Source organism: Cynocephalus volans, chromosome 9, assembly GCF_027409185.1.
Source record: "Cynocephalus volans isolate mCynVol1 chromosome 9, mCynVol1.pri, whole genome shotgun sequence".
Classification (NCBI taxonomy): domain Eukaryota; kingdom Metazoa; phylum Chordata; class Mammalia; order Dermoptera; family Cynocephalidae; genus Cynocephalus; species Cynocephalus volans.
Window position 1 is genome coordinate 74,801,763 of NC_084468.1, and position 25,419 is coordinate 74,827,181.

General features: G+C 34.6%; 1 protein-coding gene across 4 annotated transcripts in view; it reads left to right on the forward strand.

The window, feature by feature from the left end:
- The window catches only part of PTPN13 (protein tyrosine phosphatase non-receptor type 13), a 143,401-nt gene that overhangs the window by 116,044 nt on the left and 1,938 nt on the right, over nt 1–25,419 (forward strand). For all 4 annotated transcript variants that reach the window (XM_063107629.1, XM_063107628.1, XM_063107630.1 and 1 more), the window contains 15 exons: nt 106–264; nt 793–964; nt 1,064–1,274; nt 4,784–4,854; nt 7,375–7,436; nt 9,644–9,737; nt 10,447–10,584; nt 11,038–11,126; nt 14,716–14,771; nt 15,790–15,893; nt 17,424–17,572; nt 19,067–19,157; nt 20,649–20,990; nt 22,955–23,166; nt 24,261–24,323. In XM_063107629.1, the coding sequence (XP_062963699.1) occupies nt 106–264; nt 793–964; nt 1,064–1,274; nt 4,784–4,854; nt 7,375–7,436; nt 9,644–9,737; nt 10,447–10,584; nt 11,038–11,126; nt 14,716–14,771; nt 15,790–15,893; nt 17,424–17,572; nt 19,067–19,157; nt 20,649–20,990; nt 22,955–23,166; nt 24,261–24,323 (2,013 nt within the window). The remainder of the gene's footprint in view (nt 1–105; nt 265–792; nt 965–1,063; nt 1,275–4,783; nt 4,855–7,374; nt 7,437–9,643; nt 9,738–10,446; nt 10,585–11,037; nt 11,127–14,715; nt 14,772–15,789; nt 15,894–17,423; nt 17,573–19,066; nt 19,158–20,648; nt 20,991–22,954; nt 23,167–24,260; nt 24,324–25,419) is intronic.

Sequence of the window (25,419 nt, forward strand, 5' to 3'; positions counted from 1 at the left end):
GGTTTGGTTTTTTCTTCTGTTAAGCAAGAAAAATAATAGTCATCTTTCTGTTTGTCTACAGGGCAAAATAGATAACCTAAAGGAATTACTGTTTTCTTCCCTTAGGAAGTAGAACTCCTCATCACCCTAATTAAATCAGAAAAAGGAAGCCTGGGTTTTACAGTAACCAAAGGCAATCAGAGTATCGGTTGTTATGTTCATGATGTCATACAGGATCCAGCCAAAAGTGATGGAAGGCTAAAACCTGGGGACCGGCTCATAAAGGTGAGACATTTGAGAGGAATGGAAAATTTATGCAAATGTGGCCAAAGAGCAGGCCAGGGATGGAGAAGGAAGGTTGAATAAATAGAACACTGTATTTCTCTATTTGGCTTACATTGTCCTTCACCACCACTTAAAAGTAAAGGCCTTTGTATAGTTAAAACAGTTTGGGAAATGCTTAAAGTTTCCTTTTTAATTTGAAAGTTCCTTTAAGGCATAAAACAGCTATCTCAAGTCTCAGGGACAGGAAGTTCTCTTACATTACTAAGGATATACGTCCTATATTGGCAATAATGATGCGTTTGTTAGAGTTTTACGTTGTTATTTCATTTATAATGGCTCAATCATTGTGCTTATGATTTCTACATTAAAGGAGATTACCAATAAATTAGATACCACTCTTTATTGTGTATCTCTTACTGGCTAAAATATATGGTATAAAAAGTTAGGAAGATTATTGTATTTTCTTGACAATTTAGCTTCTGTGTTCTAAACATTATAATCCTAACTTACTCCTTCTCATTTTTGTAGGTTAATGATACAGATGTTACAAATATGACTCACACAGATGCAGTGAATCTGCTCCGAGCTGCACCCAAGACAGTCAGATTAGTTCTTGGTCGAGTTCTAGAATTACCCAGGATGCCAGTCTTGCCTCATTTGTTACCTGACATTACATTAATGTGCAGCAAAGGGGAATTGGGTAATGAAAATTCAAGCTTTATGCAGTATGATTTTCTTGGCTAGATTAAGAGTAAGTATTTTTGTAACTAAGAAAACAAATATTTTTTGTTCTTTGAAGGTTTTTCCTTATCTGGAGGTCATGACAGCCTTCATCAAGTGGTATATATTAGTGATATTAATCCAAGGTCAGTTGCAGCCATTGAGGGTAATCTCCAGCTATTAGATATCATCCATTATGTGAATGGAGTCAGCACGCAAGGAATGACCTTGGAGGAAGCTAACAGAGCATTAGACATGTCACTTCCTTCAGTGGTGCTGAAAGCAACAAGGTACTCTGCAGTTATTTGTGAGTTTTGTTTCTGTGTGTGTGCATTTCAGGCTGTTGACTATACTTATATTCTCTGAAAAGATATTACTGAATTAGTAATTCATAGACGAAACTGTCAGGACTTAGTAAAGTTAGAACAGACTTTCTAATAGAAGAATCTGAGAACACTAAGTGGGTGTTTGGATAAATGTTTACAGTCAATAGGGTAGTTACCACATTTACCAGTGAGGGTGTTTACAGCTGCAAGTAACAAAACACAACTCAACTTCATTTAAACAAGAAAGGGAATTTACTGGTTATATTGGACTTTAAAAAGTCCTTTAGATAAAGTGAGCATCAGATGAAATTTGATCAGGGCTTTGGCTTCATTTCTTTGCTATTTTCAGTTATTCCATCTTCTGTGTATCAGTTTCCTTTTTGATAGTCAAATGACTGTGACAGTTCCATGCCTCGCACCTGCATACCACCCCATCTAGAGCAATCTTCAAACAGAAATCACCAGTCACCACTGGTAAAGCAAGTATTGTGTGCCAGTTGCCTTAGTTCTAAATTAAGATCAGTCCCTTAGTTGAGGCTAAGGGACAAGAATATACTGATTGGCCTGGGCCAGTCATGGCCCACTCCCAGAGCTGAGATGGAGTCAATCCTACCAAAACCTTATGTCTGCTACCAATGAGGCATAAAGCCATAACATCCTCTATACCTCATAACACTCTCACATTATAAGAAATGCTAATAGCAACTTTTCTTTCACTTGTAATGTAATAAATTGAGAAAATATATGTTTCCTATTGCTGTTGTAACAAATTACCACAAATTTAGTAGCTTAGTTCTTCATAGTTCTTCATAGTTCTGGATGTCAGAAATAGCAAATAGTTCTCACTGTACTAAAATCAAGGTGTGAGCAGGGCTGCATGTCTTCTGTAAATTCCAGGAGAAAATCCATTTCCTTGCCTTTTCCCCCTTCTAGAGACTGCTCATATTCCTCTGCTATGACCTCCTTCCATCTTTAAATCCGACAATTGCGGCACTCTCTGCTTCTATTGCCACATCTCTTTCTCCGACTCTGACTTGCCTTCCTCCCTTTTTCACTTATTAGGACACTTGTAATTACAACAGGCCCACCCAGATAATCCAAGATAATTTCCCCATCTCAAAATCATTAACTTAATCACATGTGCAAAGTCTCTTTTGCCATATAAAGTAACATATTCACAGGTCCTGAGGATTAGAAATAATCATTAGAATGTAGACATCTTGGGGGAGGTGGACATTATTCTGCCTACCACAATGTACATGAATCCAGGCTTTCTAGATTACAGACTTAAGTTAGTAAAGGGAAAATTCACATTTGTGTCTGCAAATTATTTGTTTCAAAACATGGGAACTTTTAATTAAATTATTGATAATGAACTTATTTGTTTCTTCTGAACCTTCAAGTTAGATTTCGTACTTTTTTTCTTGAATGTAAACTCTGACCTGATGCCTTCACATGTTTGTAAAAGTTGTATTGGCTTATTGTCATTTTCATATGTCTAGCTGAATGTTAATTAGTGGAAGAGGAAAGTCTTCAAACAACCTGGAAAATATTTTTGTGAAAATGAACATCTCTGCTAACCTGAATGTTTTACCTCAACATTAGCAGAGCACTCTTCACCCCAACCCTGAAGTAACTTTTTTTTGTCTTTATGCTTTTATCTTAGCTATAGTCACTGAAGATATAGTAGTGGTAGTCACAATTACTTTCACCTTCATTCTTCTTCCAGCTCTCTCTCCACTGTTGTATATATCTGCCCTCTTTATAGTCCACAGGGTAGCAATAATAGAGGGATATATATTTGTAGTAATTATCTCTATGTCAAGAACTGTAAAGAGTCTGGGAATTTACCCTACTTACAAGCTAATAAGCTAGCCTGGTATTGTTTCATGGATGCTAGCTATATTAGTCAGGGTAGATATACAAATATATGAGAGGGTATTTATTAGGGGAATTGGCTCACATGATTGTGAAGGCTGAGGTGTCCCCCCCACAGGCTGTCTGTAAACTGGATGCCGGTAGCATGGCTCAGCCCAGGTTTGAAGCCTCAGAACCAGGGAAGCCAATTGTTCCATTGGTGTAATTCCTGGAACCCAGCAGCTGAGGAGTCTCAAGCTCTGACGTCCGTGAACAAGAGAGCAGAGTGTATCTCAGCTCCAGCAGATAGAGAGCAATTCACCCTTTTTCTCCATTTTTTTGTTCTCTCCAGGCCTCCAGTGGATTAGATGGTTCCCGCCCATACTGAGGGTGGATTTTTCCCACCAGTCCACTCAGGCCCACATGCTAATCCCTTCTGGAAACACCTTCATGGACACATCTAAAAAGATAGCTTTACCAGGCTTCTCTATATTCCTCAATCTAATCAAGTTGAGACCTAGAATCAACCATCACGATGGCAGAAGACATAAAACTCCTAGATCAGAGATTAAAGACTTTATTACTAGCAGCACAACAAGCAACATGAGCATGGTGTTGGTGGCAGATCTATATGTCTTCCAAGACCCATAGAGATGATGTATATGGGACTAATGGATTCCTGCGCATACGGGGTTGTATACATCATCATAGAGATGATGTATGTAGGACTAATGGATTCCTGCACATACACAGTTGTTCCCATGTTTTGAAAGAAGTAATTCACAGACACAAATGTGAATTACAGAAATACTATAAGAGGAACCTGGGGAACCTGCCATTTTGTAGCAACCTGTAAGAAAGCCTATTTTTGTTTGGGGAGAGAGGTTACCTCATCCCTCAAGTTTGCTCACTGCAAACATAACCTTGAGAAATGGCCCAGATAAAAAAAGGGCAGGGCCTTGCATTTTGGGGCTACCCAGCAAGAATGTACAGGGAGGCTTAGGGCCCATGACATATTGCTTCTCCCAACACCTTACACCTTAGGCAACCTCCTTTTTCCCTCAAGTATCAGCAGCAATAAGATTGCATACTAATCCTGTTTTCAAGGTGCTATCTTTTTGGCTGTTTTTCACTTTGGGTGGTACTATTCTTATAATCCTTTGAATATACGTATTTCATCTAGATTTTTACTTTAAATAATCTAAAATAAAAACATGTATCAAAGGCTTTAGATATATAAATTTAGTGATCTATGACTTCTCAGTTATCTTTGAACTATCAACTGAGTGACAGTGAACTAAGTTATTAAATCATGAATATCACCAGTATTTTAAATGGGAGGTGAGGTGAAATAGGGTTATGTGTTAAACTGAAACCCAAGGTAAGATTATGTAAAGAAGTGATTCTTAATCTTTTTTGCGTCAGGAATATCTCCCTCCAGAAACTATATAGATGAAGACTCTCATAAAATTTTGTCTACAGCTTCAGCGGGTGCCTGGGCCCCCTAAAGCTCATCCAAAATAAAACTTCTGAGGCTGCTTGACAGATAGTTCGAAGGACATTTAAACAAATATCTTAAAGAATTTCCTATTGTATTTTCTCTTTTTACAACACAGGGATGGTCATCCAGTGTTCCCCAGTTCCAAGAGGTATACTCTTTCATCTCCAAAGTCAACCAAAGCCAATGGTAAGGATACATTCATTTTACAATACGAGTAGTTATGCAGAGGTAACTATTTTTTTTCTGAACTGCATGTTTGGATACTGTCACTAAAATGTTTTAATTACCCTTCCAGGATGTTTTACAGAATCTCTCTAAGTGAAAAAGTTATATTTAAATGGGAGCATCTCTAAAATTCAATGTGTAATAGGAAATAATAGAAAAGAGTAGACCATGGAATTTAGAGCCCAATAGACCTGAGTTTATAAATCCTTTGTGACCTTAGCAAATTACTTGATCTGTGTATAAGCCTCTATTTTCTATCAGTAAAATAAGAATATTATTAGTTTCTACATTGTAAAGTTATAATGAGGCATAAATATAGTAGTCCATGTGAAATGCTTACCATAATGGCTTGTCATATAGCAATTTATTCAGACATTTATTGAATTTGTACTTTGTGTCTGACACTGTTCTGGGCATTGTGGTTATAACAATGAGCAAAGTACCTATGCATTCTAGCATAATACTAGAAGTAATAGCAGTTAGTAATAGCAGTATAGTAATAGTAGTGATATCATCATATCAGCACCTGTCATTAATTTAATGCTTATCCTGGACTAAGATTTCTTCTAAGTGATTTAATCCCCACATCAACCCTGTGTGACTAGTGGTACTGTTATCCTATCCTCATTTTATAGAAAAGGAAACTGAAGCACAGAAAAGTTTGATAACTTGCCCAAGCTCACAGAGTTAATTAAAGGCTAGAGGCAGAATTTAAACCTGAAAGTCTGATTCCATACTATTACATAATCGAGCTCAATAAATGTAGCTTTTATAGCTGTTATTAATATGATAGAAAGAATATTAGGCACAGAGGAATGTGGTTGCACTTAGTACGTTCATAACGTAAATTCAGTACTTCATACATAACTAATCTTTTAAGTTATCAGACAATAGTATTTCAATACCAACAGTAGCTAAAAGAAACCTTACTATTGTGGTTGTTGTTCATCTTCTACAAGGTAAAGCTTCCAAACACTAAAGCATAGGGATCCTTCTTGCTGTTCCATATAGTTCCAGTTCACGTTAGAATCAGATTATCTCACAAAACAATCAGGACAGCATTTTTCTAGTGACCTCTGGGATGACGACTGTAACTTTCCAGGCTGAAGAGAGTAGCTGTGCCCTGCCACCTTTTTGGAAACTGCCTAGTGATCTGTCTTTATGGGGTTCTCTGACTTGACTCCCATAGAACTAATTTCTTTGTAGACTTTAAAATTCATATAGTATTCATAATAGGAACTCTCTTATGGTCATGGGAATATAATGTGTTACAACCATTTTGGAAAACAGTTTGACAGTTTCTTAAAAATCTAAACATATGCCTACAATATGATTCAGCCACTTCATTCCTAGTTTTTTACTCAAGAGAAAAGTAAGCATATATCTATACTCAAAAATTTTGACAGAAATCTTTCTCGCAGATTTCCTTGTAATAGCCAAAGTTGGAAACAACTCAAATGTCTGAAAACTGTTGAGTGGATAAGCCAGTTGTAATATATCCAAACACTGGAATACTACTCAGCAATAAAAAGGAATGGACTATTGATATATGCAACAACATAATTAAAACAACCTCAAAATAAGTATGATGAGTGAAATAAGCCAGACAAAAAAAGAGTTCATACTGTATGATTCCATTTATACACAATTGTAGATAATGCAAATTATAGTGACAGACAGCAGATCAGTGATTACCTGGAAACAGGCAAGGAGGTAGTTAGGGGAGCAAGAAGGAGAGACTACAGATAATAAACTATTATGTTTTATACTATTCCAAGGTGATTTTTTGAACCAGTGGTTTATTACAGGTATACTTTTTCATTATTTTCCTGGAAGTTTTGTTAAAAGACATTGTTATGTTAAAAGACATCCTTGGGCTCTTATAACATTATCCATAAAATTATAGAGATTTATCCATAAAAATTCCATCTCAACCTTCATCTTTCTAGGCAGAATTATTTTTAGGTCTCAAATAGAGGTCCTTGAATGTGACTATGTTTTATATTTTTGTACTAATGGCTATGAGTTTAAATTAGCATTTAGTTTAGAAATATATTAAAGTTCTTTTCAGTTGTATATATAACTTATTTTCCTGTGTTAAATCGATAGTCTTTATGAAATGAGATAAAGGCTTGCTATCTTCTCTTAAACAGTAAAATCAATATATTTCAGCACCTGTGATGTCTCTCCCATTTGGTTGGGATAATTTATATTCAACTTCTCACACTTCAACCATTCAGCCCAAACTGAATTCATATAAACTATTTTCTTTTAAGGAATTGGATTTTTCTTTAGGATAAATTCTTCTCTAATATTTGGTTCTATTTACTTGGTTTAAAATCACTTTGGTGATATGACCTCTTTTAGTGTACTAATAGAAATAATAACATCCCCAGAAAGGTGGGTTTTCTTTAATTACTTCAGTGTCTCTATTGTCGTTCTGACTGGCTCATCCCCTTACTTCCTGGGTTGTCCTTTCAGGTCATCACGGTGTGGAGCCTTGTGGCCAGCCTGCCCTCACTCCTAGTAATTCGTTCTCAGAAGTAAGTAAAAGGCTGCCTTCTTTTATGTCATGCCTTCTTATCTAAATAACCAGGTCGTTTGTGTTTTGAACCAAACTGATTTCATATTTAAATATTTGTCTTTTTTAGATACATGTATTTTATAGTAAGAATGTATTTCTGTGAACTAATAGGCCTTGCTAAGTAAAGCACCCAACATAGAGCCCTCACACAAGTAGATCATTTGGCATACAGCTCTTAAATAAGCTAACCACTTAAATAGACAATGTTAGTGTTGGCATTCTTTGATTAACATGCACAATTTTTTTTGGTTGTCTCTTAGATCATGGGAAGAGAAGAAGAATGTAAATAAGAGTGAAATTGCTACTTTGAGTTATTGTTGGCCAACAGTGACCCTCAAATGTCAAATCTATGCTACTAGTGAGGAAAAAATAGAAGTGGCAAAAGAAATAGGTTTACTTTCTTTTGAAAGACTTAGAAAATGTTTTACCATGTAATAAACTGAGAGAACTTAAATGATTTATGATTAGTGTAGAGAAATCTGGGGTGATTTAACAAAACTATTTTAATGTGTAATTCAATTTTAGTTCACTTCATTCTCTCTCTAAGTCTATTTGCATGCCCAGTTTTTTGGTTAACATTTCTTTTTATGATTTTCTTCCTGGCGTATAGTGTACATTTCTAATATGATCACAGCTGGACCTTTATTTTGTGGAATTGTTTTATCCTGCACACATCCCCATACAGTCCATTCCACACCTCACCACTCAAATGTCTTTCCATGTAAAACACATAGCTGAGGTATTGCTCTCCTAGTAATCTGAAAATCTTACCATTTCAACAGGATTCCAGACATGAGCTGGCTTTAGGGTAGGAGAAAATTAATGTAGTCACCAGAAGCCCAAAATTCTATGCCTTTCATCTCACTAAGTTATCTCACACGCGTGACTCGATTTAGCAAGTCCTGAAAAAATATTTCAAGAGAAGAATTTAAAGGCAGAAATGATTGGGATACAAAAATTAAAATTTCTTGTCATTTGTATATGTTGAGATTGAGCTAGAGCAACACTCACTATTGTTTGTTTATTCAGAAGGTCTTCAATTTCACATAGCTGAAGCAACTGAAATTTCATCTATTTTTAATGTTATTTATGCTGTATAATGCTTATTTTCTTTTTAAATGTTGGCATGTTGTTGAAGGAAAGGAGAGTAGAGTTTCTGTTAAATTGACATAAAACCCTATAAACCGGGACTTCTGTGGTTTATGGCTGCCAACATATTTTGGTGAAGTTAAAATCTTCCAGGAATTCTCCCAAACAATATTCTGTCCTTGAATGCTAATGTCTATACTGTGATTCTCTCATTAAGAATGAAGTTTCACACTCCAGTGAAGCTTTTGGATATCATTTTATTACCACTGTTTATGAAGAAGTAATCCTATTGCATCTACCATGTGTACTTTTATCTTAATAAAAGAAGTAAAACCTTCAGAGCAAACCACAACCTTTTATTTGTGTAAAATTATTTGAATTTATTCTAATCATTTAGTTTTGCTTTTTTCCCCAAATCATTTTTCTTTCAATAGGTAATGCTCTGTGAAGTGCTTCACAATTTAACATTATGTTATTTCATTCTACTTGATAATTATTTTATAGTTATGAATCCATTGTTGTTTTTCTTAAATTCACATAAGAGTTAGACTACATTTGAAAATCTTTATACCTAACAAATGATCAGGTTTCTAAATTGAAGTTTGGATATCCATGTAACAAACAGCCTCATAAATACTTAAAAAGTTGATTTTTCCCTCTTTTCCTCAACTTGTAAGTGTTAGCAGTCCTATTAAACTTTTCTAAAAAGTTCTATGGAAGACAAGTCCCATAAAATATGCCTCAAAAAAGAGATTTCTGCAGTCAAATAAGTTTAAGAAACACTACATAATAGATTTCCCTTTTAGCAACTCAAAATTTATATTTGTAGGGGTTATGCGAACTCCTGGAATAACCATATTTATTTAACCTGATGTTTCCAGACATATTTGATACAAAGCCCCATTCCCTTTGTAGATTTCATTTCACTGGTATTTCCTAGAAGCAGTGATCTAAGGTGGGGAGATGTAAAATTGATCTTGCGCTAAGGAAGAAGAGAAGGGTAATGTGCAGTCCCTCCCTAACCCTGGAAGTTAGTAAAATAGTAACCTGATGATTTGCTTTGGTTTTATACTTTAGGTTAATGGGGAAGAAAGAACCGAAGTTTTGTACCTTGAAGGAAAATGTTCTGCTTGTCAGATGAAGGGATCAGAAAACTTGACTTTGCCTAAAGGTAGCTTTCTGAATAAGTCATTCAGTTACTCTAAATGTCCTAATAAATAAGGTAATGAAAAAATATGATGTATCCTCTTTTATCTGCCTTACATGGTACTGTAGCTTTAGAAGGAAAGATTATTGTTCAAATAAATGAAAGAACAATGTAAAACTGATGTTGTTAACTGCATTACTGTACAAATGTCCAGAATCCATTCTCATCTCCAAGATTAAAATTGTTTTTAAATGATTGAAAAGATAGCTACTTTGTTTGATAGTGTTTCTTATAGTCTGTGAAGCAGCAGTTCAGAGGCTGGCTATCTAAGAGTTCAGGAAATTTATCTTGAGGATGTTTTGTCTGACCAATTACATCCTCAATAACCTTTGTACTATAACTTCATTTATGTTTCTTTTGTGAATTTGTAATTTGAGATTAACTTAAAATAAACAAATTATTAATATCTCATGAAAAGGAATATCACCAACATTAATTTTGATGTATTCTTTGTAAATTGCATTTGTGTGGACTTTAGTCATAGCAGCCAGAATAGCTGTAGAACCAGAAATAAACAGGTCATGTTAGCATAAACTACTTTTCCAGTCATCACTGCTTTTCAAAGTGGATGCTTAAAATTTGCAAGAACCTAGCAAATTCTATTTGACACTTTGTCCTTTTCTCATGTCAATATTTTTAAACTAAAACCCCATGTAAATTATTGTTTTTCAAGAATCTGATATACAAGAAGATGACATTTATGATGATCCTCAAGAAGCTGAAGTTATCCAGTCTCTGCTGGATGTTGTGGATGAGGAAGCCCAGAATCTTTTAAACCAAAATAACGCAGCAGGAAATGCTGGTGTTCCAGGTAGACGAACCAGATGAACAAATTGATACACTGAGGAGTATGAGGACATCTCTAGGGAAAATTTTTTGAGTGAATATGAAATATATTAGCATATTACTCGTTTGTGAGTAATATTTCAGAAATAAAATAGGATTTGTTATCTTATATTTTATCAGTGAAATCTAAAAGCGTATTATCAATATCATGGCTTTCACTTTTAGAAATGTTAGTCCAAACATTTTCTCCTAGTTGATACAAGGCCCTTCTTAAGGCATTGTAATTTTAGTAGATAAGTTAACTAGAAATTTTATACTGACATGTACCATGTTATTAGTTTCTAACTTTTTAGTTAGAACATTGAAACTATTTGTGGATATTGGCCCATTTACTGCCTTTTTTGCAGGCAAATGAAAAGAGTTCTAGTGCCTCAGTAGTTTTATTAATTCCTCTTGGTCTGTATATTTCTCTTACCAGGTACACTGAAGACAAGTGGGAAGTTATCAGAAGAGAGAGCAGAAGATACAGACTGTGATGGTTCACCTTTACCTGAGGATTTTACTGAGGTAAGAATAATACCTAGATAAACAGCCTAGGATACTACACCCTGTTAGAATGACATGTTTTAACCCAGAAGGTAAAATAATCTGAGATTGTTGACTGTTTTGCTGTTCATAACAAAGTCTTTGCTTAAACAGATAGAAAATATTATTAAGTAAAATTTCATTTGTAATAGTTACAAACAAATAAAAGCTTTAGGCATAAATTCAACCAAGTATGTACAAGACATATTATGAAAAATCTACAAAGAAATATTTTAAAAAACATTCCTATTTCTTTGATAGAAAAACTTAAAGTTTAAATTCTCCCTAGATTTAGTCGTAAGTTAAATATGTTCCATAAAATATTTCAGCATTTTTTCTTAAATGAGAGATGGGGTGGCTTGGTAAAGTGATTTTAAAGTTCACGTGAAAGAATTAGCAAGTGAAACTACCCAGGACAAATCTAAAAATTAAGGTTCATGGGAGAATATTTCTACCAGTTACTAGGAAATACTGTATTATTTGTCCTGCCATCAAAGTACAGGTAGATCCTACAAGTTCTTGCATTGAGAATATATGATGCTTAAAACCAAACATTTTGGGCCAGTATATCCTTAGAAATAATAAGTTAGCATTTCTTGAATAGATAAGGCTCCTGCTTCAAAATTGATTTTAACTAATAGTAAGCAAAACAGAAAAAGTAAGAAAACAAGTTTAGGAAAGGAGAAACAAGGTACTTAGATTAAAAACATGAAAAATTTTCTGTTGTATCAAACCCTAAACATGTTTAAATCACTTTAAATTGTGTTCATGACAAATTCAAAAGAGACAAATATGGCTAATTGTCATAGCTGAAAGGAAGAGTGAGCTAGAATTCTGGAAAAGTTTTCTGTTTCATCTTATATTTCTAGAATATTACCTACATTTTAGTACTGACTAGTTTTAAGAGTTCTTTAGAACTTCTGGAAATATTTAGTCTTTTATAAGTACATCACTTGGAGATCACCCTAAACAAATTGTAGATTATTCACTGAATTGGTTTTAACAGTGTATTCTACAACCCTGAAAGTTCTATCACATGCCAAAAGTTAAGATGCTAACCATTGGTATTATAAAAGTATAGGAGTGTCTTCTTAAAAAACAAAGATTATCCCTCTGGTAGCTACTCGTGCATTTTATTTGTCATTCTGTATTATAAACTGTCTCTGTACTTTACTACTCTTAACGAAGTAATTTAGGTCAATGTCTGTGTCTCACATATGAATAAGAGAATGAATTTTACATTATTGTAAGTTATTGTCCATAGTTTCAAATATTCATTCTGCTGTCACCAAACTTGTCTGACTGATTTTGCTGGGGATGAATGTTTGTATGAAGTTCAGAGGGGCTTATAAAGAATGGGAGAAATGGTAGGAGCTATACAGGAGTAAATGGATAGAGTTATTAAACTTCCTAGAGAATTAGCATTTTAAAGGTATCTGATAAATAAGATAAGATGGGAAAGGGCATTCTATACTGTGGAGCTGCTTTAGCAAAGGCATGAAGGCTTGGATCAGTCTGGAACATTCAGGACACTAAGTCATTGCAAGTAGGGTATCACATGGTGTCTTGAAAGCTAATGCTGAAGAGATAGGCAGGGGTTAGTTCATGAAGTGACTTATATGACATGCCAGTGAATTAGGTATTTCCGTGTCTACGGCCACATGACTTTCCTGAGAGAGGCAGAAATACTTCCCCATGAGGTCAAAAGAGCTAGGATGAAGGGAAGGAAGGCATGTCCTTCAAAGATATGGCATCATTGTGCCGAAGTGCATCAGTGTACTTCCTTTGTTATTTCTATTTCTGGTTATTTTAAAACAATGTTTTTCATTTTTTGATAGAAAAACAACACAAAATGTTTAGTGACTCCCCATCACCCATATGATAGTCATGCTTGACTGGAGGATCCAGACCGTGCTAGCTTTATGGGCATTTGAGCAGTAGAGTCACAAGAGCCCTGTGCTTAGAAGAGCACCATATTTTCGATATATATAATGCTGTGCCATCACTGCCTTGATGTTCTTAATAATTTCTGAACAAGAGATGCCATAGTTTCATTTGACACTGGGCACTACAAATTGTGTAGTTTGTCCTATATCCAGAAGATACTCCTCTACTTTCAAGTTGCTAGATCTGGATTCTTTGAGCAGTAGGATTCTAAAGTAACCTTTAAATGGGCTGGCCACAACTACAATCTTAAATCTTTTCCTTGAGGCAGTACCACAGCTGTCTCCTCTTCCAAAGGGCCTACTATCCAGAATGAGAAAAGAGACTGAAGGCCAGTCTTCTTAACTTAATCCTCCCCCATACACAGGTAAACTTTGCAAAAAGTTAATACAAATATCACTGTAGCTTATTTCCAGTTGAGCTTAACCTCACCATTTTCATGGTAATAATGGCAGTTGACTCTTACAAAAGGCTTTGCACTTTTCAAAATCATTGCACACATAATCAATTCTTAGAAGTCCACCATAGAAGTTCTACATTTACCTCAAATAAATTGAAATTGTTATCAGGTTACTTAATTATGGATACTTTTTAATTGTATAAAGTTACAACTGAAACGTCCTATTAAAGGTGTTATTTTAATTAAACAAGGAGATAACCTTCTATGTCTCAGGCATAAACATGTGTAGGTACACAGTGGTGAACAGACATGATTCCTGCCCTCGTGGAGCTTACAGTCTAACAGAGAGGAAAGTAGAAAAATCAAACACACAAATAAATATGTAATTACAAGTTGTGATAAGGCCTATGAATTTTTTGTTTTTTAAAATGCCACAAAAGAGAAAAAACCCAGGAGACCTACTTTAGATTGTTTTTTGTTTGTTTGTTTTTGCAAATACCTGGTCTACATTAGATTGAGTGGTTAGGTAACATTCTCAGAAGGAAAGGACACACTGAATTTTGTTTTGAAGTACAGTGTGTACCATAGGAAAAGCTTTGTGATAAGAGATAAGGGATTTCAAAGAACTAAAAGAAACGCCCATGGTGTAGTTGTTTTAAGCCTAGTGAATAAAGGGGAGATTATAGGGGTAGATAGGGCCAAATTATTCAGGGCATGGACATAAAAGGAATTTCCTATTTGTTAAGATAATTCGTCCTGATAAAGATTGAAATGTACGATTTACTAACCGCTTAAGAATACAACTTGGAATCCCCTAATTGTAGAAAACTATACTAAGATTTGAAACTACTAAGATCTCTTGAGAGCCATTTTTAGATTTTAAAGTTGAAGTAGTATAAAAGTCTGTGCAAAAGGGCTTATCTAAATAATCATTAATTCAGATTTTCATCTTGCTTTCCCCTGACCTTGTTTCTATTAATATTCCTTATATAAGAAATGAAAAGCCAAGATGAGTGTGAAGATGGATAAGTGGGGCCAGCAAAAATTCTTGGGCCACTGAAGATGTCTCTGCCACCATTTGTAGTGTATTAATTGAATGTCATATGTGTCCTTGTAATATGAGGATGAGCAATAACCGCAAATATAGGAAATCATTCACAGGAAACATGAGATCATTTGATATTTGTTACAATGGGCTAATCTGATTTGGATTTTTCTTTATTGTAGTCTACCAAAATGAATGGCTGTGAAGAATATTGTGAAGAAAAAGTAAATAGTGGAAGGTAAGAAAATTTTTCAAAGTGTCTATAATACTTCCATTCTTTTCTTTTTTTAGAAATGCTATGAAGATTTTCATTTGTTTTACAATAAGATGAAAATTGTTGAGTAAATTATGGAACTATGGTTGAATATTAAGAAAGTTCTAAAATTTTCGTTAAAAGGAAGTTCTAATGATATGTGAAAATGTGTTTTATTATACCATTGCTCCAAGAAAGCAGTATTCTCTAAAAAATGAATGAAAGAGTGATCTAAAAGGAAATGTGCCAGCAGTGGTGATAGTGATTGTCTTCCCCTGCTATGATTATGGGTAACTTATTTTTCTGTTTCTCTGTTTTTTTATACATTCCAAATTTTAAATTTTTATTAGCAAGCAAATGAAATCAAAGAAGACACACTTTTTTAAATCCCACAAAAATTTCTGTTTTTGAAAACAGTTTCTAATATAAGATTTTTTTTGTAATAAGATAGGAAGGTATTTCAAAAAGCTCATGGAAAAATGGAATTAAATGATAATTTGAATCTTCTCATGAACATTTTTGAAGACGGCTAAACTTTTTGTACAGCATCATTGATTTCACCATCCTTCCACCCAAGTTTCCATCAATTTGATATTTGTTCTTCAATTTTATCAGAATTCATGTTGCTCTGATAGGGACTCTTTTTCAAATTGATGTCTTATCCTTTGTGCCTCAAACTAGATCCTGTTCAGACATGTTATAACAAGTTAGTATGAATTTATTTTGGTGCAAAAAAATTTTGCAATCCACGCAGAGTTTTTTCATAATGCACATTTTCTATTAACTTTTTGAGGACTCCTCATATTAAACTATTCTGCACCTCAGTTCAAGTTATATCTACCAATGAATTTGGAGAATTGTGCATTTGGTTTTTTTAATCAGATAATCTATTTTAAGATACTATAGTAATTATGGAGAAAATAAGTGGTTTGAGGCCATAATATTTAAATTTATTTGGGGACAAAAATGAAGAAAATATTATAAATGTGTTTTGTTGTCATAGCGTAATTCAGAAATCACAAGAAAGGAAGACTAATGGTGATGAAATGACATGGGGAAGTGGTGAATTGCCAGTAGAGACAACAAACCATGAAGATGTGGATAAAGGCAAGAATTTTATTAGCAGTTTTTTCCTGAAAAACAATGGATAGGAAAATTAAGTGTTTAAAAATGACAATTTTCAGAACATATGGATATGTTATTTCACCATAAGCATACATTATTTGAGTTATATGTTATTTCACCATAAGTGTACATTATTTGATATTATGCATAAAGTTAAATCACATAGACAAACATCAGCATTTATTTGTATAACCAGATATTTGTAGACTAAAATTCTCAGTGGCTTGGAGTAAATAAAACATGCAAATAAATGTACAAATACTTTAAATGGAAACAGGAAGTTATGATTTTGTCATTGTGGAATGAGAAGTCATAAAGCACATTTTATTTATAGTAAAATAGGCAAGAATCAGTTGGTCTGTTGTCACTCTTACTGCCTTTTCATTTTACAACTAAGCCAGTGGAGAAATGAAATTCTGTCAGTGTTCCTTTTCTCTTATTTCATATAAGGAAATGTTATGGTAATGTAACGAAAGAACATGGTTTTATCATTTGAAGTCTTAATTTTTTAAAAGAAATTATCAAAGTTGAATGAACACTTTCTGACTTAGGTACTGACTGTTGGTGTGTGCACAGTGCTCTTGTCAACTCCCGTAGCCCATGCTCATCTCTCCAGCCTTTGCACTTCTGCTGCATTCACACTCAGTTCTAAGTTTACAGTTCTTATATGAGTGAACTTTGTATTCCCAGCCAGCCTTTGCGCAGCCAGTTGTTGAGCTTCTCAAGGTGTCTCGTACAGCTTTGTAGCCCCACAGTGCCTAGCATTATTGTTGCCTGCATATTCGCTGCGTTGTCAGAATGCTTTCCTCAGCTGATTGACATAATTAAAGCTACACTTGAGCAGGCTATAGCAAGAAATTTCTCCTTTTATTTTTTTCTAGGATAACAGTTGCCTTCTCTTATAAGTACTTTCCATAGAGCAGGTACTAAGCTCTTCTAAGACACTTGTTTGACTCAACTCCTGAAGAACCCAAAGGAATTTTTCATTCTCATGGAGAAAACTATCAAATTTCAGACATACTGGCGCTGAGTGTCAGGGATAGTGAAGAGAGAAGTTAGTGTCCCTAGAGCAATCTCCCCTTGTAAGGAATTCCTGAAGTGACTCACTTGGTCTTTTCCCCATGTGCTTAGAAGCTATTTTAAATATAAAGTAATAAAAGGACTAGATATATTTTCTTCATTAAAACAGTGCTATTTGTGTCAAGAGAAGCAAAAAGAAACTCCTTTAGAAACCGTAAATAAATGAGAGCCAAGAGCCTTTAAGAACTTCCGAGCAGTCAGTGAAGTTGGGTGCAAGATCCATGCTGTGGCAAAGACTTCCCTGTGTTGATGGCAGTAGTCAGCTCCCCTGTTAATTCTACTGCCTTCTTAATTCTCTCATATTTAAAGACACTCCCACACTTTTTGTGAAAATAGATGAGGTGAGAATAGGCTCAAATTCATTCCTTTATTGGTTAAATCTGTTCTGGGGGTAATGTGTTTTTTAAGAATCAACTGCTGTCTTCCTATTAGCTCATCCCTTTCTGACAAATGAGGAGCTTGCCGCACTCCCTGTTGTGAAAGTGCTTCCCTCTGGTAAATACACTGGTACCAAGTTAAAATCTGTCATTCGCATGTTGCGGGGTTTACTAGATCAAGGAATTCCTTCTAAGGAGCTGGAGGTAAGTGGCTTCTGCCAGTGGTTCTTCCCCTAACAAAGTTTATGCATTTGTTGTTAGGAAAATGTGTCTTTACTAGCCCAAGGTTAGGAGATATTTTGAAAATTTTGAAAATGTCTGTTACTTTCCAACTTGTAGTTAACTTACCTCTACTATACAAGCACCATCTTATATCTAGCAGTAAATTAATTTTTCTAATTAGGATTCTAATTGTATTTATTTAAAGGGATCACATTAACTACTTGGAGTTTAATATATTTCCCTGAAGATTATTCTCCCTTAATCATATTTAAGGATAAGAAGTACGAAAAAAAAAAAAAAAGCCAAGTATCAATTCTAACAGTCCACTGAGCTTCATAATTAATGGATTATAGATATGGTTCATCATTAACAGCAGTTTCCAATTTAATACAGCTCCAGTAATGTGTGCCTCAGTTCAAAGCAGAAGTAGTTCAGATCCCTTGCTCCTGTGGTCTGATAGCACCATCCAGATTAACCAGCAGGCAAAAGAGGAAATGCAGCACCACTGTGGTTATGGTGTTGACCTTGCCCCTGTCCCTGTCCCTCAAACCATCTGCTTATTTGCCCCTTTCATGAGCTTTGTAGCCACTAAAAGGAGCTAATTTTATTAAGAGCTCTTGCTGTGTGCTTATTGCTTTGTATATATTCCTCAAAATATTACTTCCATTATGTACATTTGAAAACTGAAGCGCATAGTAATTAAGGTATACTCTTCTTCTCCCCAAATCTTTATTTTGCAGAAGTGATTTCTTCCTTAAGGTCTTAGGTTCAAATATCACCATCAGAGACCTTTCATCACAATCCTTATAAAGCAGATCTTTGTTTTTCTCTATCAGCAGCTTATTAATTTCTTTAAGGCATATATTACAATATTTGTTTGTTTACTTTTTTTATTGCCTCTTTCTCCTGAAAGGCTATAAGTTCCATGAGAACCAGAATCATATCTTCTTGCTCACCACTGTATTCCCAGCACTTATTACAGTGCCTTGCATATAATAGGCATTCGGTATATATTTTTTGAGTGAATGAATGAAAAGTGAGAAAGAGTTGACTTTAAAACATAGGACTATCTGACCGCAATACCACCTCATAGAATATTCTGTGACCTCAAAGATCATGCTGTCAAGAAGTTGTGCTCTAGCTCATTACTTTAAGCCAAAGTTCTTTCTGTAAGTCGTATTTTTTCTAAAATATAATTATAGACATTTTAAAACTGAAATTAAAAATTAAGACACAGATTGCTATCTCATAAAGTTAGTTGCCTGCAACATGTTCAATTAAAGATACTTGCAACAATGTATTTCGACACTAGGTTATCAAATCAGTATTGATTTTAGGCTTATTTAGGACATCTCTATTGCATAATACTCAAAGTTAGCCCTGATCAACCAATTTTGCACCCTGCATACTGAAAGCATTTGCAATTATTACTGAGTTACTGCTTATCTCAAATTTATTTTCATTTTTTGCTTATAGAATCTTCAAGAATTAAAACCTTTGGATCAGTGTCTAATTGGACAAACTAAGGAAAACAGAAGGAAGAACAGATATAAAAATATACTTCCCTGTAAGTTCCAATCTGGCTTCAAATTGAATGTGTGTTCAGTATAATGTAACAATTTTTATGCTAGTTTAATCCATCTATTCCATATATAAGTATGTGCATACACATACATTCAGAGATTTATTTACATCAGTAACAAATTTTTTTTTTTTTTTTTTTTTTTTTTTTTTTTGGTGGCTGGCTGATACAGAGATCGAACCCAGGACCTTGGTGTTATCAGCACCACCCTCTTAACCAATTGAGCTAACCAGCTAGCCACCACATTTATACATATTAGCACTTTGGGTTACAGTATATGACATAGTAACCCTATCTTTGACAGGAAATCATATATCCAAAGAGAAATAAAAAACCCAATAATGACAAATTATGTGATGAATAATAATGCGTTCGAATTTTTCCAATTCAGATGGAAGACTCAAAATTCCTTTCACTGTAAGAAGTAAATTATAGACAGCATTTAAAAAATGGAATAGACCATGGCATAAAGTACATAGGAATTATTTTAGGCAAAAAAAAATGGCCACCAGATGAGTATGTTAGTTAGATTGGGACAAGCCATAAATCCAAAACTAATAAATGGATTTGTTTCCATGAAACAGATAGCCGGTATGTACTAAGAGATAGAAGTCAAGTAATGTAAGGCAATTGATGGAGGATTTTGAAACCCATTATTAAAAAATTTTAATGCAATAATCATTGGAATAATCCCATGTTAAATTTATAGATATTTGAAATACAGATGACTTCTAATGTACACATACATACAAATTTATTCTTTTAGATAAATCGTTGACTGGATGACCTCAGTAAAAGATAACCTATGCATACTTTTCACTCGGGCAGCCTAGTTTAAAAAATTGTATTTCAACGATATGAAATTTCAATTAGACAAATACAAGGGTCTGTAAGCCTGAAGAATAAAGTGAGCTGCCTTTTTATTTATTGTGTTAATTGTTTGGCTGCCTATTAAAAAGAATATAATTTGATTAGGTGAGTAAGAGTTAATCGTGCCAATAATATTTGCTGTTAAGTATTTTAATAGTGTCATTGTAATACTGATTTTTGTTCTATAAAAATGTTTTTTGGCATTATCATCTAGTATTATTGTTATTATTAGCAGCACTAAAATAATAAAGGAGAAGTAGCAAAGTTGTTTTTGTTTGTTTCTCTAGTTACTTACTATGAAGTTCTAAATGCATGTATTGATTTATTAATTTTAATTTCTTCAACCAAATCTATGTAAATAATAAATACCAAATTTCATATGTTGGAAACTCACTGAGCTGACATCTTAGACATACTCGTAACATGATTGAAAAGATTAAATATAATTTAGCTGTGCTACAATTTGAAAATATACTTCTGTTAAAATGTGTTTGTGATTTTATCTATAGTTATGAGAAATTTCTTATGATCTTTGACTCACACTATTTGTAAGAATCTTGTTTAAAAATGCATGATATAAATGGTTTTGTGATGGGAAATTCACAGATGATGCTACAAGAGTGCCACTTGGAGATGAAGGTGGATACATCAATGCCAGCTTCATTAAGATACCAGTGGGGAAAGAAGAATTTGTTTATATTGCCTGCCAAGGACCTCTCCCTACAACTGTTGGAGATTTCTGGCAGATGATTTGGGAACAAAAATCCACAGTGATAGCCATGATGACCCAAGAAGTAGAAGGAGAAAAAATCAAATGCCAGCGCTATTGGCCTAACATCTTAGGCAAAACAACGATGGTCAACAACAGACTTCGGCTGGCTCTTGTGCGAATCCAGCAGCTGAAGGGCTTCGTGGTGAGGGCAATGACCCTAGAAGACATTCAGGTAAGTGAATTTAATCTTTCCCTTTAGTAAGACTTATCTCTTAGTTGGAAGCCAGGCCTGAACTCTTTCCAACATTTTACTACTGTATTTCTAGATAAAAGTCAGTGACTTTCTGGTTCCCATTACAATGGAAATAATGCCACCTATTCAAAATATCTAGTATAATTTAAAATGTGATCCTCTTCACCCTGCCTGTTCACTCAGTTGGTTAGAGTGCCACCTTGTAGATCAAGGTCAAGGGTTCAAATCCCCTTACCAGCCAGCTGCCAAAAAAGAAAAAAAAAGAATACACAAAAACATGACCAGGGTTAAAATGTGATCCTTCATGAACTGCCAGTTTCCTGCAGTGGGTACTGTATTAAAATGAAAATGAGGGCCGGCCCATGGCTCACTTGGGAGAGTGTGGTGCTGATAAAACCAAGGCCACGGGTTCAGATCCCTATATAGGGATGGCCGGTTAGCTCACTTTGGAGAGTGTGGTGCTGACAACACCAAGTCAAGGGTTAAGATCTCCATACTGGTCAACTTTAAAAAAAAAAGAAGAAAATGAAAATGCAGGACTTTTAATGTGACCATCCATTATCCTTTGCTTTGTGATAGCACAAAATGACTAAGAAACTACATGCTGGAAATTTGGCTTTTTAAGGTCAAACCTCTATGGAGACTCATTAAAACCATTTTTTTTTTTTTTTTAAATCTCTCAGAAAATATTTCTTCATAAAAGCATCTTAACATATTTAGGAATACATGGACAATTGTAGTATGAACAGTTGTCATTCAGATAATTCCTACTGAAGTCACATAACTGCTCAATAAATTTAGCTCGAATTATCTAATGGTCGTACCTTAAGTAAAGCTGATACTGTTTCCTCAGCTCCTGCACTTCCTCACCTTACTACATCCCTCCCCCCAGTAATCCTTTTTAGGTGTGAGCAATGTGTTTCCTATTGGAAGTTTAGCTTTCTTAAAGAAACAGAGTGATTTTACTTTTATAGAAATAAAGCATATTAATTCAGTTCTATTGGTGTCATATAAATGTAGCTGGGGAATTTCCTTCATGGTTTTTGATTTGTGATTTTACAAAGAATTAAAAGATTATACCTCTTCATTCATTTGTACTAGCTTACCTATTACAGTACTTAGGTTAGGATAGTTGTTCAGCATTCCTCAAATGACATGTTCATTTAGTCCACACGTTTATTGAGCTCAGGCCGTTGTGTGCTCGAGGGATTCAGCAATTAACAAAACAGACAAAAAAAAAAATTACAGATCCCATGGAGCTTACTTCCTAATGAGGAGGTACTAGTGTTGATAGTGCTGTGGGAAAAAATTAAGCAAGGAAAGACAATTGATTGGGGGAGAGTGAGAAATATGTTATAATTTTTAACAGGGAGACAGGGAAGGCCTGAGAAGGTAGCATTTAGGAAAAACGGTGAAGGAGTTGACTGAGCCTTGGAGGGATATCTGGGGGGAAACCATTGAGTCAGAAGAAGCAAATGGAAGACCCTACGACTGAACCGTGCTCAGTGTATTTAAAGAACAGAGAGGGTTATCTGACTGGAGTAAAGTGGCCACAGGGGAGAAGAGGAGGAAGTTAGATCTGAGAGGAAACAGGGCCAGATTATGTAGGGCTTGTAGGCCATTGCAATGACTCTGACTTTTATCTGGGCTGGATTTGGAATGGGGTCACCAAAAAACGTTGTTGTCCATCTCAAAATGTAATTTGTTTTTACGGTTTCCAAAAAGTAGTTTTTACCAATTTTTAAAATATGGATCTAGTGACCTTCTTGATAAAGGCCCGCCATGTGTCTCTTAATGGAATCTTTTTGTCTCAAATTTTTTCTTTGATCTAATCCAATGGACAAGTCAAAATTTGAAAGGACAAGTTAATATTAAGAACTAATTATGTGTATGTGTGAAAACATAACAGGGCATTATCTGCTTATTCTGTTTTACAATTTCAGGCAGGAGAGATTCGACATATTTCTCATCTGAATTTCACTGCCTGGCCAGACCATGATACACCATCTCAGCCAGATGATCTGCTCACTTTTATCTCTTACATGAGACACATCCATAGATCAGGCCCAATCATCACACACTGCAGTGCTGGCATTGGACGTTCTGGGACCCTGATATGCATAGATGTGGTTCTAGGATTAATCAGTCAAGATCTTGATGTGAGTACAAGATATATGCTGAATGAACATTAGCCAGAAGTAATGATGGAATCTAATGTTTAATAATGTGTTGTGATCTTAGAATTTTTTTATTTATCAATTCAGATGAATGCCTTCATTCTCTTACTATATAGAATTGCATTTTCATAAACATTGTTATTCAAAACTACATAGGCTGTAAATAAGAAGAAATAATACTTCAAATTTATATTTGCTTTAATCGTGTGCTCAAAAGCCCCTTATGCAGTATTGCATCTTACTCTTTATAGTCTTTAGGCTTGTATAAGATAAAGTCAATATTGTTATCACACTTTAAAGATAGAAACATTGAAGCACAAAAGAAAGTATATTTTTGAAATGAGAAAGCTTGTTGTTTTTGTTGTTATTGTCTATGGTTGGGGAATGCATATTTTGTTGTACAAATTAATGCTAAATTAGTCTATCTCCAAACAATAGCTCCCAATTAAAAAAATTAGTACTATAAGAGTATAATCTTACTTTTGCACCTAAATTAGTATAAACCTTACTATATCTTACTATATATGATCTGAGGGTACTTCAAAAAGTTATTGGAAAAATGGAATTGAAAGATAGTGGAATCTTTCCGTGAACTTTTTAAAGACTCCTCATATGTACTTAAAATCATTGTCTCGAAGGATTATAGTTAAAAGCAGTTCTATCTTGTCTTTGCAAGACAAAACCAAATAGTCTGTTTCTTCCTCGTTTCAAACTGTTGAATATCAGCTAAAATCAAAAAATCTGAAATTTTATTCTGAAAAGCAATGTGAAGGGAAAATAGTTTTTTTTAATTGCAATACTAGAAATTAGTCAAATTTCAGGGGGAAGAGAATTTCTGTTGGGGATTTTCAAACAGAATAACCTTCCCTAATTCTTAGAAAGATCAAAAGTAAGAATACCAAATGATGACAAAGTCAGTTCACCAGGTCATTTGGTCCAGGACAGTTTCCCAAGACTACTAGAAGAGAAAGAAGATGGAGGAACAGAATTCTGTATAAACCTTCCCTCTGTGATCCTTTTGGGGTTCAAATTTTGTTACCCTTTTTAGCTAACATACATTCTATTTCCTTTGGCAGTTTGACATTTCCGATTTAGTGCGCTGCATGAGACTACAAAGACATGGAATGGTTCAGACAGAGGTGAGTCTTGGTTGGTGTCTTCTCATGAGGATTTGTGTAAAGACTAATATGTTAACAGTTCCTATTAAACCATCTCTTTGCTGAGGCTTTCCACATTATAACATAATGAGGGCTAATTCTGAAAAAATTTAAATGTTTCTTGTCTGTCTTTTTAAAGTGTTGGCTTTTAATTTTAAAAATAAGGAAATACAATATCTGCACTGAGTATATCACAGAAAATGGGATAGCATGCTGGGGACAGAGACTGGGAGTGTTACAAAACACTATGTAATTAGTGGCATTCCTTCCCCCATACTCAACCTGAAAAAGACAAAGGTAACGTTCTTGCTACAGAAATTTTCCAAGAGGGAATGGATTTATCAGCATTGACTGGAACATAGCAAGGCAGGCTGGAGCTGCTCAGCTTAGAGAAGGCGCTCTGAGTATGCTCTAAGAGCGAATGAGTGGCTCTTTCTGTTTTGATCATTTTCATTTCTCTTACCTGAAATGAAACCATGGTTATATCAACCACTGACTTAACATTTGTGTCCTTCACACGGAGTGCACTATTGACAGTCTGTCTTCACTAAATAGTTCCACTATCCTTTTGTTTATATTGAGAGGATGGGGGACATGGAAGCTATTTTCACGTATCTATAAATGCACATTTCTCTGCCTCTTGAAAAATATAGAAGTTTACTATCTTTAAAATTAGAATTTTCCTACTTTCTCTTCATATACCTTTTAATCCAAATCAAGTCTCCAAAATGTTAAGCTGGTCTCCAGTCACACTTTTTAGGTAAGGAAAACATACTAATCTTTATAAGTAGTTCTTTAGAACCAGGAAGTCCATTCGTTCTTTGGTTTATTCAACAGATATTCATGGAGTGCCTACTATGTACCAGGAACTCTTGCAGGTGCTTGGAGCATATCAGTCAATAAAATGAAGACCCCTGCTAGAATAACAAAGATATTCTAGTGGGGTGGTGAAAAGGCAAACCATAATCATATTAAGTGTGTAAATTATGTAGGATTTCTGAAAGCAATAAGTGCTTTAGAGAAGAGTAGGTAAGGGGAATCAGTCATGGCAGATTGGGGGTACAATTTTAAATAGTCT